Source organism: Anolis carolinensis, chromosome 3, assembly GCF_035594765.1.
Source record: "Anolis carolinensis isolate JA03-04 chromosome 3, rAnoCar3.1.pri, whole genome shotgun sequence".
NCBI classification, from domain to species: Eukaryota; Metazoa; Chordata; class Lepidosauria; order Squamata; family Dactyloidae; genus Anolis; species Anolis carolinensis.
Window position 1 is genome coordinate 43,459,545 of NC_085843.1, and position 15,728 is coordinate 43,475,272.

General features: G+C 41.9%; 1 protein-coding gene across 4 annotated transcripts in view; it reads right to left on the minus strand.

Annotated features, from left to right (window-relative positions):
• The window catches only part of tomm70 (translocase of outer mitochondrial membrane 70), a 54,929-nt gene that overhangs the window by 19,303 nt on the left and 19,898 nt on the right, over positions 1–15,728 (minus strand). For 2 of the 4 annotated variants that reach the window (XM_062974802.1, XM_062974801.1), the window contains one exon: positions 13,175–13,516. The exons of 1 other annotated variant lie outside the window; for it this stretch is intronic. In XM_062974802.1, the coding sequence (XP_062830872.1) occupies positions 13,175–13,516 (342 nt within the window). Of the gene's footprint in view, positions 1–4,903; positions 5,292–13,174; positions 13,517–15,728 lie in introns of those variants that run through there. One more of the 4 variants, XM_062974803.1, reaches the window with a different exon arrangement.

Genomic DNA, 15,728 nt, shown 5'->3' on the forward strand with positions numbered 1-15,728 from the left:
TCTTGTTCCTGTGGAATGCGAGGGAGTTAGTTTCCTGTGTAGAGCGGAGAACAGCGATGAGCAATGAGCTGTGTGTGTGTGTGCATGAGTCTTTCGGAAAGAACTCATGGAGGGGAAAGGACTGAATTTGCTCTATCTGTAAATAGAACATGTAAATAAAGTTGTTTGCCGTTGGACTACCAACTGAACCCTCATCTGCTGGAGTGAGTTTGTCCAGTGCTGTTTTCCACACGGGGAAACAGTCTGGAGAGGAGGCAGACCGGGATGGTGAATTTTTTGGATTTCACTCTGCTACCCATCATCCCCGCTGACAATATTAAGTATCTAACAATAAAATTTATTGTAATTCGCTTTAGAAGAAAACAATGCAAATGCATAAGACCAAGTAGTTTTTAAAATGACATTTTTCCAGGTTAAATAATAGATGCTATCTTAACTCTTATGTGAGTTACTGAGGTTTATTCCCCAGAACACTATCCCTATTTCCTGTTTGTCAAAGAATGTGCTGGTCAGATAGTCACATTCAGAGATCTTCAGCCATTTATTTGATGAATTCATTCCAAATTGCATGTAAAATTAACTAGCTGTCCATAAAAAAAATAAAACTATATAATATTGTCACAATGCAGCAATGTGGGTTGAGCTGTTCTTTCAAGCATTATAACACATTAGAATAATATCCTTATTATCCATCACTATTGCCTTTCACATTCATAAAGCAATTTGACAAGCCCTGAATAAATGCATGAATACATATTTCACTTTAACTTAAGAATAACAACCTCTCCGGTCACTAAATAATATATGACAATAACATACAATACAATCCTCAAATCTGTGATTTCATTTAGCCACATCCGACAAAATATTTTTCTCCTCTAGAGCTTTTCTAGATACTCCAGCGCACCTCTGAGGTATTCCTGGGTCTTCATTCTAACAGGACTCACAATTATCTACTGTTTCATTTATCCATGAAAGGCCCAGTTTCATTTATCCATATTGCTGGCAGATTGTACGGGGTTGTACTGTATTTGATTAATGAGTTCTGAAACTACAGCGAGATCTTATAGATCAGGGGTCCCCAAACTAAGGCCCGGGGGCCGGATGCAGCCCATCAAAGCCATTAATCCGGCCCCCATGGCACAAGGGCAGAAGGGGGTTGGGCTAAATGACCCAGGGGGTCTCTTCTTCTCTTACAACCCTTATTATTATTATTATTATTATTAATATCAATATTGAGGCTGGGAGGCCATCTATCAGGGATGCTTTGCTTGTGCGTTTGGTGCACAGAGGCAGAAGGGGGTTGGACTCAATGGCCCAAGGGTCTATTATTATTATTATTATTATTATTATTATTATTATTATTATTAACATTGAGGCTGGGAGGCCATCTGTCAGGGGTGCTTTGCTTGTGCTTTTGGTGCACAGAGGCAGAAGGGGATTGGACTCAATGGCCCAAGGGGTCTCTTCCGATCCTCTTTATTATTAATAATAATTATTATTGCTCGGTGACTAACTATAGTCCGGCCCTCCAACAGTCCAAAGGATCATGAACTGGCCACCTGTTTAAAAAGTTTGGGGACCCCTGTTATAGATACTGCAAATTTTCACTTTTATCTAGGTGTATATGAACTAACACAAATGTTAACACCAAAGAACTCATTAAGCAGATCAACTGTGTTATACTTTAAAGCAACTGGGATTTTTTATATGAGTATTTGGGATACAAAGTTTGGGATTAACCAAGTCAGCCTATAATATTGTCCATCATTCCTAATAAAAATTGTTGCTACAATGTGGGTGGAAAAACTTGTGAAGTCCTCAAAATACAAATCCTGAATATGAAAAATAATCTAAAATACAGACCAGAAATATCTGTAATGGGCCATAAGGAAAACAAATAAAACACTGAGATTAAATAGTACTTTTATTAGATCCATCAAAGCTAACTAGGCTACTTAGATTTGAGGTCAATCTAGATTTGCTGTTGTTTACCTTCAAGGCATTTACAACTTACAGAGACTCTAACTCTAAATCTATCATAAGGTTCTCTTGGTAAGATTTGTTCAGAGGTGATTTGGTCATGCCTTCCTCTGAGGCTGGAAGAGAATCAGTTTCACCGAAGGTCACCCACTGGGTTTTCAAACTTGACCAGAGATTCAAACCCTGGTTTTCAGAGGCATGGATCCAGCACTTAAACCATTAAAGTATACTGACTGGTCCAATCTAATTACTTTTTCATTGAAAAGCAAAGCAAATTACTATGGCACATTTAATACAAATAATTACTGAGAAGGAGGTGGCCCAGCCCACTCATCTAAGGGCCCTTCCACACAGCCATATAACCAAGAATATCAAGGCAGAAAATCCCATATCTGCTTTGAACTGGGTTATCTGAGTCCACACTGCCATATATTCCAGTTCAAAGCAGAAAATATGGGATTTTATTCAGCTATGTGGAAGGGGCCTAAGATGTCCTTTTCCATGCTTCTTGCCTCCCACAAGAACCATTTTCATACAACTCAATCACAACTTCATCTCTAAACACGAAGAACCTACCATGGTTCTGACTGAAAGAGATGCCCACCTCATAGTCTCCAAGCCATAACATGGTGCCCTTAATACAGCAAAATCTTGCACTTCATCCACAAAGACACACTATTCCCTGAGGGATTTGCCTTTTTCTTTCTCTGAGTGCGGCTTGCCCAATGTCACCCAGTGAGTTCCTAAGACCAAGCAGATATTCAATGCTCAAACCACAACACCACTGGCCCACCTGGAAGTAAATGACACTAAATGGAGTGATGCCACCAACAGATGCAGGCAAAACGTTAGGAGAGAATGCTAATGGAACATAGTCACACAGCATGAAAAACACACAGCAACCAAATCTTATTCCTAAATAAATATGCATACATATCCTTTTTTCATGTCAGGAACAACTTGAGAAATTGCAAGTCATTTTTGGTGTGAGAGAATTGGCCGTCTGTAAGGATGTTGCCCAGGGGACACCCAGATGTTTCATGTTTTACCATCCTTGTGGGAGGCTTCTCTCATGTCCCCGGATGGGGGGCTTGAGCTGACAGAGGGAGCTTATTATTATATTTACTGTACTTATATCCCGCCCTTCTCACCGCTGAAGAGGGACTCAGGGTGGCTTACAAACTATGGCAATAATTCAATGCCTGATTCAAACAACAATATAATTAAAACACAATATTATAAAACTGTAAAAAAAACATATACATATCAATAAAATAGTCTTTCAAACAATTAAAACATATCAAACATCAAAAGTCTAGCACCAACTGAGCTTTGTAAACATTGAACCAATTGCTTCACCATTCTTCCGTCATACTTATGGGCCATATTAATCTCCAAAGGCTTGCTTAAACAGCCAGGTCTTAAATTCTTCCTGAAGCTTAAGACTGAGGGGGCTGTTGTGATTTCACTTGGGAGGGAGTTCCACAGCCACGGGGCCACCACTGAGAAGGCCCTGTCTTTCATCCCCACCAACCGTGCCTGCGATGGAGGTGGGACAGAGAACAGGGCCTCCCCAGAAGATCTCAACAATTGCATGGGAACATAATGGGAGATGTGTTTGGACAGGTAAGCTGGACTGGAACCGTTTCGGGATTTATAGGCTAAAGCCAGCACTTTGAATTGTGCTCAGAAGTAAATTGGCAGCCAGTAGAGCTGACATAACAGGGGTGTTGTATGTTCCCTGTATGCTGCTCCCTTTAACAATCTGGCTGTTATCCATTGGACTACTCGAAGCTTCCGAACGGTCTTCAGAGGCAATCCCACTTAGAGTGCATTGCAGTAGTCTATGTGAGATGTAACCAGAGTGTGGACCACCAACCGGGGAGAATGTGGCTTACCCGCTCTCCTCGGATTCAAACCGCCGACCTGTCAGTCAGCAGTCCTGCTGATTACATTTGCTATGGACATTTTAAACTTATTACTTTTATATTCTAGGTTTATGTTAAAGCAGAAAATTACACTTTGGTTTAGTAGACATTGGGCATAGATCAGGCACAGGCAAACTTTGGCTCTGCAGATGTTTTAGACTTCAACTCCCACAATTCCTAAGAGCCTATTGAATGTTAAGAATTGTGGGAGTTGGAAGTTTGCTCGTGCCTGGTATAGATCCATTTTAACCAAAATTTCCATTTCCCAAAATACAGTATAGTCGCTTATTCAACATAAATGGGCCGGCAGAACGTTGGATAAGCGAAAGTGTTGGATAATGCGGGATTAAGGAAAAGCCTATTAAACGTCAAAGTATGTTATGATTTTACAAATTAAGCACCAAAACATCATGTTTAACAACAAACTGACAGAAAAAGCAGTTCAATTCATGGTAATGTTACTGCATTTACGAATTTAGCTCCAAAACATTGCACTGTGTTGAAAACATTGCCTTCTAAAAGGCAGACTGCATTGGATAATACAGAAGGTTGGGTGAGCAAAGGCTGGATAATCGAGACTCTACTGTACTCAAAATTTTGTTACCCCTTCCTCTGTAGTCTCAAGAGTCCCAATGCCTTGAAATCAAATTCACTTCGGGCATGGATCATGTATACACTTTTTTAGTCTTAAAAGCGTGGTGAGAAGAATACTCATCTTCCCTATTATAGAAAGAAAAGGTTTTAAGTCTTCCACCCGCATGGGCAAACTTGGGCCCTCGAGGTGTTTTGGACTTCAACTCCCACCATTCCTGACAGCCTCGGGCCTTTTCTTTTTTCCCCTCAGCCGCGGCTGAGGGGAAAAAGGAAAGGGCCCGAGGCTGTCAGGAATGGTGGGAGTTGAAGTCCAAAACACCTCGAGGGCCCAAGTTTGCCCATGCCTGTTCCAGAGAGTCTGCAAGAGTCCGGGCTGGAACCCCAAAGCTCTTTCTCACCATCTCGTCCCCGCCGGGGCCATTGGGGTGCCCTGCGGCCGAGGGGTCTGCGGGGGCGGGGCTGGCGCGGCCTTCGGGGGTCTTCCTCTCGCTGGCGCCCTTGCCTCCGCCCCGCGCCGCCCTCCGCCGCCGCCCCCACAGGTACCAGGCCCCCGCGCCCAGCACCAGCGGCGCCCCCACCACCAGGGCCAGCTGCCAGCGCGAGAGGCCCGTCCCTGAGCCGCCGCCGCCTCCCGCCGAGGCCTCCACGGGCTTCGAGGCGGCCATGGCGCCCGCTCGCCTCACAGCGACAACAGCAGCAATGGAAGGAGAAGAGCCGGCGCGCGCAGGGGAGACAGAGAGAGAGTGGGATCAGCGGAAACGCGAGGGAAAAGGCGGCCCCGCACGGCTTCCGCCCGCCACTTCCCGCCCGTTATCAAGGCTCTACACTACAGCGCCACCTCTTGGTGGGAAGAGTGTGGCCAATCCCATCACGGAGCGGAACAGGCAAGGCGCTGCAGCGGCACCTGCTGACGCGTTGAGGCTCAGGGAGAATTCGGAAGCTGAAGAAGGCTAGTCGGAAGTACCAGGCACTCTCTCAATGGACAGTAGAGTCTCACTTATCCAACATTCTGGATTATCCAACGCATTTTTGTAGTAGATTTTTTTCAATACATTGTGATATTTTGGTGCTAAATTCGTAAATACGGTAATTACAAAATAACATTACTGCGTATTGAACTACTTTTTCTGTCAAATTTGTTGTATAACATGATGTTTTGGTGTTTAATTTGTAAAATCATAACCTAATTTGATGTTTAATAGGCTTTCCCTTAATCTCTCCTTATTATCCAACATATTTGCTTATCCAACGTTCTGCTGGCCCATTTATTTATTTATTTATTTATTTGCAGTATTTATATTCCGCCCTTCTCACCCCGAAGGGGACTCAGGGCAGATCACATTACACATATAACGCCTTGACATAGAACAAAGACAAAGACAAACATAGGCTCCAAGCTGGCTTCGAACTCATGACCTCTTGGTCAGAGTGATTGGTCTTAGCTGGCTGCAGCTGGCTGCTCACCAGCTTGCGCCACAGCCCGGGCCCATTTATGTTGGATAAGTGAGACTCTACTGTATATACCAGGCATGGGCAGACTTGGGCCCTCCAGGTGTTTTGGACTTCAACTCCCATAATTCCTAACAGAATTGTGGGAGTTGAAGTCCAAAACACACATGAATCAAGGAACATGAAAGGCACTGAAGACTAACTCAACCAGAGAAGTCAGCCATAGCAGAGCACTTGATGAACCAACCTGGACACAGCATATTATTTGAGAATACAGAAATGTTGGACCACGCCAACAACCGCCATGTCAGACTATGCAGAGAAGCCGTTGAAATCCACAAGCATGTGGACAATTTCAACAGAAAGGAGGAAACCATGGAATTGAACAAAATATGGCAACCAGTATTTTTTTTAAAAACTCTAACATCAGGACAGTAAATAAGGAACAACACTCAGAAGATAGGGGAATCTGAGACAAGAAACAATTAGGGCCAGCTAACATCTCCCAACAAGGATTCCCCTAGGCAGGAATCAATCAGGCCTTGAAGCTGCAGTGCTTTTCAATGCTAATCAAGGTGATGAATGGCAACATTCACACTGGCCTCCAACAGGCAAGAGCTCTTTCTCCCACCCTGGACCTTATACAGAAATATAAACCTCCCTTGCTAGGTTTCCAATATACCTCACAACCTCTGGAGATGCCTGCAATAGATGTGGATGAAACATCAGGAGGGAATGCTTCTGGAGCATGGCCATACAGCCTGGAAAACTCACAGCAACCCTGTGATTCCGGCCTTGAAAGCCTTCGACAACACATCAACCTCAGAAGTCAGCCATAGCAAAGCACTTGATGAACCAACCTGGACACAGCATATTATTTGAGAACATAGAAATGCTGGACCACTCTAACAACCACCATATTAGACTACACAGAGAAGCCACTGAAATCCACAAGCATGTGGACAATTTCAACAGAAAGGAGGAAACCATGAAAATGAACAAAATCTGGCTTGTTTATTCGTTCATTCCAACTCTTCATAACCTCATGGACCAGTCCACGCCAGAGCTCCCTGTCTCCCGTCACCACCCCCAGCTCCTTCAAGGTCAAGCCAGTCACTTCAAGGATACTATCCATCCATCTTGCCCTTGGTCGGCCTCTCTTCCTTTTTCCTTCCATTTTCTTCAGCATCATGATCTTTTCCAAGTTTTCCTGTCTTCTCATGATGTGGCCAAAATACTTCATCTTTGCCTCTAATATCCTTTCCTCCAGTGAGCAGTCGGGCATTATTTCCTGGAGGATGGACTAGTTGGATCTTCTTGCAGTCCAAGGCACTCTCAGCATTTTCCTCCAACGCTACAGTTCAAAAGCGTCAATCTTCCTTCGCTCAGCCTTCCTTATGGTCTAGCTCTCGCATCCACAGGTTGCTACGGGGAATACCATTGCTTTAACTATGCGGACCTTCATTGCCAATGTGATGTCTCTACTCTTCACTATTTTATCGAGATTGGTCATTGCTCTCCTCCAAAGAAGTAAACATCTTCTGATTTCCTGGCTGCAGTCTGCGTCTGCAGTAATCTTCATCCCTAGAAATACAAAGTCTGTCACTGCCTCCATGTTTTCTCCCTTTATTTGCCAGTTATCGATCAGTCTGGTTACCATCATCTTGGTTTTCTTGATGTTTAACTGCAACCCAGCTTTTGCACTTTCTTCTTTTACTTTGGTTATAAGGCTCCTTAACTCCTCCTTGCTTTCAGCCATCAAAGTGGTATCATCTACATATCTAAGGTTGTTAATGTTTCTTCCAGCAATTTTAACCCCAGCCTTGGATTCATCAAGCCCCACACATTGCATGATGTGTTCTTCATACAAGTTGAATAGGGAGGGTGAGAATATACAGCCCTGCCATACTCCTTTCCCAATCTTGAACCAGTCTGTTGTTCCGTGGTCTGTTCTTACTGTGGCTGCTTGGTCTTTATACAGATTTCTCAGGAGACAGACAAGGTGACTTGGTATCCCCATACCACCAAGAACTTGCCACAATTTATTATGATCCACACAGTCAAAGGCTTTAGAATAGTCGATAAAACAGACCTCCCGAAAGGCAATTAAAAAGGCATCTGGCTTGCAGAAATATTTAATTTTTTTCTAAATATCACCCACACCTCTGTAGCATGAAACATGAGAAGATCTGATCCCTCAATCTGGGAGGACCCTTTTGGTCCTCGTCTGGTGGGCTTCCCTGCCTACACCCACCTACCTCCTGACTGCTTGTCTTGAGGAGAATTTGGGGCTGTGGTCTCCTTTCATCCCTTAATAACCAGCAAAAAATTGATAGGGCTAAAAAGATTCTCTAATAGGAAGGTTTAAAATTCCTTTAATTCTTTTTTGAATTAAAGGCAAAAGCAATACCAAAACCTGTCCCACATCAGCGAGATACAGAACTTGAGTGTGCAGAGATCTCCCACTTAGGAAGGTGGCATTGACTGAAAATCCTTAAACCCTGCCACAAAGATGCATGGAAGGACAAAGACCCAGCATGAGGTTTACCTCCCCACATGGTAGGAAAATAGGTATTTAGGCAGAGAACAATAATGCTAATGTTGCCAGGTTTCAAACTAGCAATAATCCGTAGTAGAAATTCATGACAGGCTGGGTTGACAATTAAGAAGGTTAACCGAGTCTGTCATGAAATTCTACTGTGCCTTATTGCTATTATTTAAAAACTTGGGAACACTACGATTCATCTATACATAGGGACAGGTCATATTCTTATGTGTAAATACAGTGGGCCCACTGGAATCTGGTTCCAGGACCACTCCCATCATAATAACCGAAATCCATGGGCCCTCAAGTTCCATTACATACCATGGCATAATAAAATGATGTCCCTTATATAAAATGGTCAAATCAAGGTTTGCTTTTCAGTGTGTGAATATACACACGCACACACACATACACATATACCGTATACACACACATACATGTACATAAGTGGATACAGAAGGCTGACTGTATGTACATTTAACAAACTATAAAATTCCATTTAATTGCTATTCAGAAAAAAAGTTACAACTTCTTGTTATGTACCATGAAATCATTTCCAATTTATGGTGACCCTAAGGTGAACTTATAGATTTTCTTGATAAGATTTGTTCAGAGAGAGCTTGCCTTTGCTTTTCTCTGAGGCTGAGAGAATATGACTTGTCCAAGGTTATCCAGTGGCTTTCCACTGCTGAACAGGGATTTCACATGGTCTTCAGAGTTGTAGTCCACACTGGCTCAATCACTATCACAATAATGCACTGTACGAGCTTGGCAGTGAGAGTGGCATGACCTAGTTTAGGCATGTTCATCTTCAGACATCCTGCATGCTTACTTAGTAAGTAAGTAAGTAAGTAAAAGTTTATTTGTATACCGCCCTCTCTCCCGAAAGGGACTCATGGCGGTTTCCAATATAAAATCAGCATAAAACACTGTACAATAAAACACTGAAAACACTATAAAACGCTATAAGAATTAAAAACAAAAACAAAACATAACAATTGACTAAAACAATCACATAAGCAGAAAGAATATAATCACTCAAATAACATGAATCTGCAAAGAAAGGGAAAAAAAGACCACTGGGATGGAGGAGAGGATGGCCTGGAGGGACCACTAGAACTAAAATACAATGTTATATTCTAAGATGATTTCGGGCAGAGGAATATAGTGCAATGTTTCAAGTCAAAGAGATGGCCTGTGCAACTACTATAGCTATGGGCTCGGTTAGCACGTGTTGGAAACTTTAAAAAAACTAGTCACATTCTGTCATCGAAGGCTTTCACAGCTGGAATCTCTAAAGTGTTGTGTGGTTTCTGGGCTGTATGGTCGTGTTCTAGCAGCATTTTCTCTTGATGTTTCACCTGCATCTGTGGCTGGCATCTTCAGAGATCCACTAAAAATGCCAGCCACAGATGCAGGGAAAACATCAGGAAAAAATGCTGCTAGAACACGGCCATACAGCCCAGAAACCACACAACACTCTAGTCACATTCTGTTTTTATTTGCAGCCTTTCAAATTGGTGTGTTGTAGGTCATATACTACACATGTTATATTATATATAATGTACGTAGTTGTATTTAAATATGTAGCTTATGTAGTTATTCTGGTTTGTTTCAACTTAGAAAGTTATGAAGGAATCCTGTAGCACATTTAAGGCTAAGTGTGAAGAGATATGAATATGGGCTGGGTGGAGAGAGTGAATTGTAAAAAACATCCAAAACATGCGGGTATGGTGATGGGGAGACAGGTTTAGACTCAATGATGATCCTAAAGGTCCATACAAGATGCACTCCATGCATCTCATAAAGTGAGGTGATATCCACAAAAGCATATACAGTGCAAGACATTTTGGTACTGTTCCATTATCTGGGCGGAGGCCACAAGGGGGTGCTAGAGAGAGAAGAATAGTCCATTTTACGGGGGAAGGGGTTGAAGGAGTTAAACCATTTCCTTGTTTTGCTGTTATTCCCTCTACCTATGTCACTGTCATAGAAACAACCATCCTGCTTCTTGGCAGGGAGTTGGACTGGATGGCTCTTCCAACTCTATGTGGGGCGGGGGAATAACCAGTGAAACAGTACTGAAATTACTTTTTCTTGCTTAATATCAAAGTGCTTCAAGATTCCATTATATCTTTTACAATTGAATTACTTTGTTGTTGTTATGTGCTACTATGAGTTTTGGTTATCCTAATAAGATTTACTCAGAGAAGGTTTGACGTTACTTTTCTGTAAAGCAGGAAAGGCTAAGTATCACTTATTCAGAATTCAAAATTCCAAAATTGTCAAACTGTACTTCATATGCTATCTGATACGAGCATCTGGCAGATTTCCTTCATCCTCATCTGGTAGTTCTATATTTGTGCCCATTATTCCTGTCCTGGAAACCAGCCATAGACCAGCAGCCAATAGCCTGCTGTTTGGTACCAGTCTATGAACCATCATACTCAATAGCTCTGATCTGAAACTAAAGACTTCATCACATTGAGCTTGGGAAAACGAGGGAACATGAGGGAAAGGATGGAGTTTCATGGGGTTCTGTCTGTAAAGAAGACAAAGAATTTACTCACTCCCTCCACCTTAAGATCACCTTCTATATTAATAGACATAATAGTTAGCAATGGTCTTGATAAAGACCTTTGGTATTCATCCATTCATCCAATGCTTTTGGGGTGGAAAGATCGGCCGCTTACAAGAAACGTTGCCCAGGGGACGCCCGACTGAATTCACTCAATCTTCGGGGAGGCTCTTTCCGTGTCCCACAAGTAATAAGAACATCAGCCTTGGCCTTGTCTTTCTCAACTGCAGAGTATGCCTGTCCTGTTTGGCACAAGTTTGCCCATGCAAAGCAGGTGGACATAGCACTGAATGAAACATGCAGAATCATCACGGGATGCCTTAAACCTACACCTGTTGATAAACTCTACAAGTTAGCTGGCATTGCCCCTCCTGACATGCGACGGGAAGTTGCTGCTAACGGTGAGAGAAAAAAGGTCGAACATTGTGAAAGCCACCCACTGCATGGCTATCACCCTCCTCCCACCAGACTCAAATCAAGGAAGGGCTTCATGAGAACCACCACTCCTCTTGATGTTCCTCCAGCAACAGCAAGGGTGTCCCTCTGGGCAGCTAAACCTGGCAATTCTAACTGGATGGACCCCCAAGAGGGTCTTCCCCCAGGGGCAAACCAAGAATGGGCAACTTGGAAGTCCCTGAACAGACTCAGAAGTGGAGTGAGCAGATCAAAAGACAACTTGGCAAGGTGGCACTACCTGGAGGAATCCTCCACCTTGTGTGACTGTGGAGCTGAACAAACAACTCAACACATGTATGCTTGCCCACAATGCCCTGCCTCATGTACGGAGGAGGAGTTGTTTAAAGCTACAGACAATGCGGTTGCTGTTGCCCGCTTTTGGTCCAAAACTATTTAGTTGCTTGTGATTTCTTTTTTATTTTATTTCCATTATTTGAAATGTATTTGTTGTACCAATGCTTTTGACACGAAATAAATAAATAAATAAAAGATCACCTTCTTTGGCTTCTAATTCAACCATTTGTTTAATTCCCATCACATGGGGATGACTTCTCCCATTTCAAGGATACCAGTACACTTTTTAAAGCAGGCATCCTTTATGGCAGCCCTTCCTGCCATAACTGAAACTGAAGCACCTTTCATAAATTGGCACTGGGGTCATTTGCACTCAAGTATCTTCCACTAAAATAGAAGTACCTTTCATAAATTGGCACTGGGATCATTTGCACTCATTACCCTTGACTGAAACAGAAGCACCCTTCTTAAGGCAGCACTTTCCTTGGGGTAATTTGCAATGAGATTTCCTCCCATTGTCCCTCCAGGATTTCAATTATTTATCTTTTTTTAAAAAATAACAACAAAACATCACCCCAGATCATAGGAAGTGGTTTTAAATTAACCCTCATATTTCCCAGAGCCTTTGCCTTAATGATTGATCAATAGTAGGAAGTGATTTTAAATTAACCCTTTCTCCAAGCCTTTGCATTGGTCATATGGGGAAATTGGCATTTTGGCTCCTCCCACACACAGCGTTACTGTTTTATTTACAAGGGGGCAACAAAAGCGGGCAACAATGATTAACATCACACTGGGAAATTGGCCGTTTGGCCCATCTCTATCCAGTGAATTTGAAAATTAGTCACTTGCCAATCGACTCAAGAATCGTTGGGAAAACTAACACTATAGAAACTGCAAGATACCTCACCCCCCACAGCTGAAGCTTGCGTCGTGTGAAGGACACAGTGGGTTGCCGTTTCTTAAATGTGTAGAAACACTGATTTTATTGTGTGTGATGAAGTCATAAAAGAATGTGATTTGCCCAAGTTCACTCAATAGGTTTCGGTGGCTCATCTAGGATTTCAGCAATGGTCTCCTGGAGATCTAGTCCAGCAGTCAAACCACTATAACACACTGGCTTTGAGGAGGCACTATATTCTATTTATATCAAATAGCATTACATATATATTAGGGTTTGCTCTTAGTAAATCTATGCCAAGTATACTGAACCACACAGTAAATTGCACACCTCATTATAAAATACATTGTCCTTCTTTCTTATCCTTCAGAAAGCCATTTCCAAAGATAATTGAGAAGGAAACAATTTGCTGTCAGTTTTAGGGATAACACTTCTGGGCTGCTCACCTGCAAATAAAGTCCTTCCTGTGTTGCGTCAGCTTGTTTGCCTGCAGCATTCAGTGGTGGGAGAACATTACATTTTCCTCCTGCTTTCTTCCCTGAAACAATCAGTGGAGGGAGAAAAATAGTACCGCTGCTTGCCACTGGGGCATGAGGGGTTGCATATTTGTTTGGGCCTCTGATTAGATGGGCTGGACCACTTGCTGCAGCTGATGAAGATGCTTGTGTATGCCTGGTTGACATTTTCACGGGTGGGAGATTCAGGGTGACAATTGTTGGTGGCTTCCCTGCTGGTCTTAGTGGGGGAAGACAAAAATCGGCCATGTCATATACATCTGTGAAGCTCGCCTAAGAATAAGATGGGGAGAATCTCAGTTTTTTTTTTAAATAAAACAGTAAATTGGAAATTATCACCTTTCACTTGAAAAAATTTACATTATTTACCATTCAGCAGAAAATATTGTTATGAGCTCAAACTTTTGACTAGTGAGAACTCTAGGGGCATAAGCAGTTTTGGAATACCTTGAATGAAGGTGTTACTGCATGCCTTCAAATCATTTCTGTTCAGAAGAGCTTTGTCCTTGTCTTCCTCTGAGATTGAGAGTGTATGACTTGCCCAAGGTCATCCAGTGGGTTTCCATGACCAAGCAGGGTTTCAACCCCTGGTATTTTGGGCCCTCATTCAATGCTTGAAGCAATGCAAGTAATATATGATTGAGTGCAGCCATCCCATATTGTTTTGCCCTAAGAATTGATCTAATTTCCCCCCCCCCTCCCCGGAAACTAAGAAAATGGTCTTTTCTATATTTGTTGAGATGAATTCCACCAGTTGATTATGCATTGACGAAGAAATACTAGTTTTTATTTGTTCAAACATTCAGGTAGTCTAATAATTAGACGATTAAAAGTCCTACCTCTGGTACAGAAAGACAAAAAAGGGAAAAAGTTTCAGAAATCATTTTATAAGATCTATAATTTATAAGACATGGGAAAATATTTTTTAAAAAACTATACGAAACAACTCCCTTATGGATATCTCCATTAGAAGCCTCTCAAAGAAGAGTACTAGGGTGGAATAAATGGTTAAAGTATAAAGATTTACTAGAAAAACAAAATGGGGAATGGAAACTCAAAACACAACAGGAAATGAATAATTTGGACAAAAACATCTTCTGGTATCAGTACTGGCAAATAAATGAACACTTGAAAAAAGGTAAGGAATTAGGATTTGCAGAACAAACTATGTTCTGGGATAAAATCATACAGACAGACAGGAAAATAATAACTACAATTTATAAGAAACTATTGTTTCCTGAGAAACAGAGGAGGAGGAAAAAACATATATGATCAGATGGAAAGAAAATATAGGTAGGGAGATAAAAAAGAAAGAATGGGAAGAGATATGGGGAAGAAAACTAAAATACAATTACACAATAGATTTGAAGGAAAACTGGATTAAGATGGCCTATAGATGGCATATGACACCCCCAAAATTGGGGAAATGTTATACAAATATAAAGAATAAATGCTGGAAATGCGAAGAGATAGAAGGATCCTACCACCACATGTGGTGGACACGTGGGAAAGCTAAAACATATTGGAAGGCTAAAACATATTGACACACAGTTCCAAAATCCCCTTTAATGAATTCTTCACCACATCATTCTTATAATCTGTGTGTAACTTCATACTTCTCTATCTTGCTATATTTTCTTAGAGTTGATATTTTCACATGATTTTACTTTGACCAAATTTCACCCCCCCCCCTCATGATTTTTCCAGAAAGAGCTATTTTATTACCAACAAGGGCTGGGCATTAGAACAGCTGGCCAATCACCAGCAATAGATCTCTACTGACCTAAAGGTTGGCAGTTCAAAGCCCGGGTCGGGGTGAGCACTTGACCTTCAGCCCAGCTCACTGTCCACTTCAGCAGTTCGAAAACAGCTATGAGCAGTGAGTAGAAAAATTAGACGCTGCTTAAGCGGCGAGGTGCCAGCGATTAAGAACAGGAGGAAAGTTTATGATCAAGGGTTAGTTATCGCCATAGCGGTTGAAGTGACAGCACCCCCTGTGACTGGAATCAAGCATTACTTCTAGGATGCTGAAGTTGGAAAAATGACAACATAATACATCTATCTGTTGTTGTCTGTCCTGTATGTCTAATGGCATTGAATGTTTGCCATGTATATGTTCTGCATCCCCTATGGGGTGAGAAGGGCAGAATATAAATGCTGTAAATAAATAAATAAATAAATAAATAAAATTATTCCATAATGTTCTGGCTCACATACTCTGGATAGAGACTGGGAAATGTAATTCATGAAGCTGGTTCATTGACCAGAACCTAGTTAGTGACTTGACTCGAGTTATCTCAATAGTGACTTGATCCCATGAATTGTATGTGATTAGGACTTTTTCTTGGATTAGCCCGAGCATCTATGGGATTTCTGCTTACAAAGCTAAGTTGATATCCTCTGGGACAATTAAATTATGAGACAATACAGTCACAATTATAATGGAATTTTAGTGTTGGGGACCTTGGTTTTCCCACATAAGCAA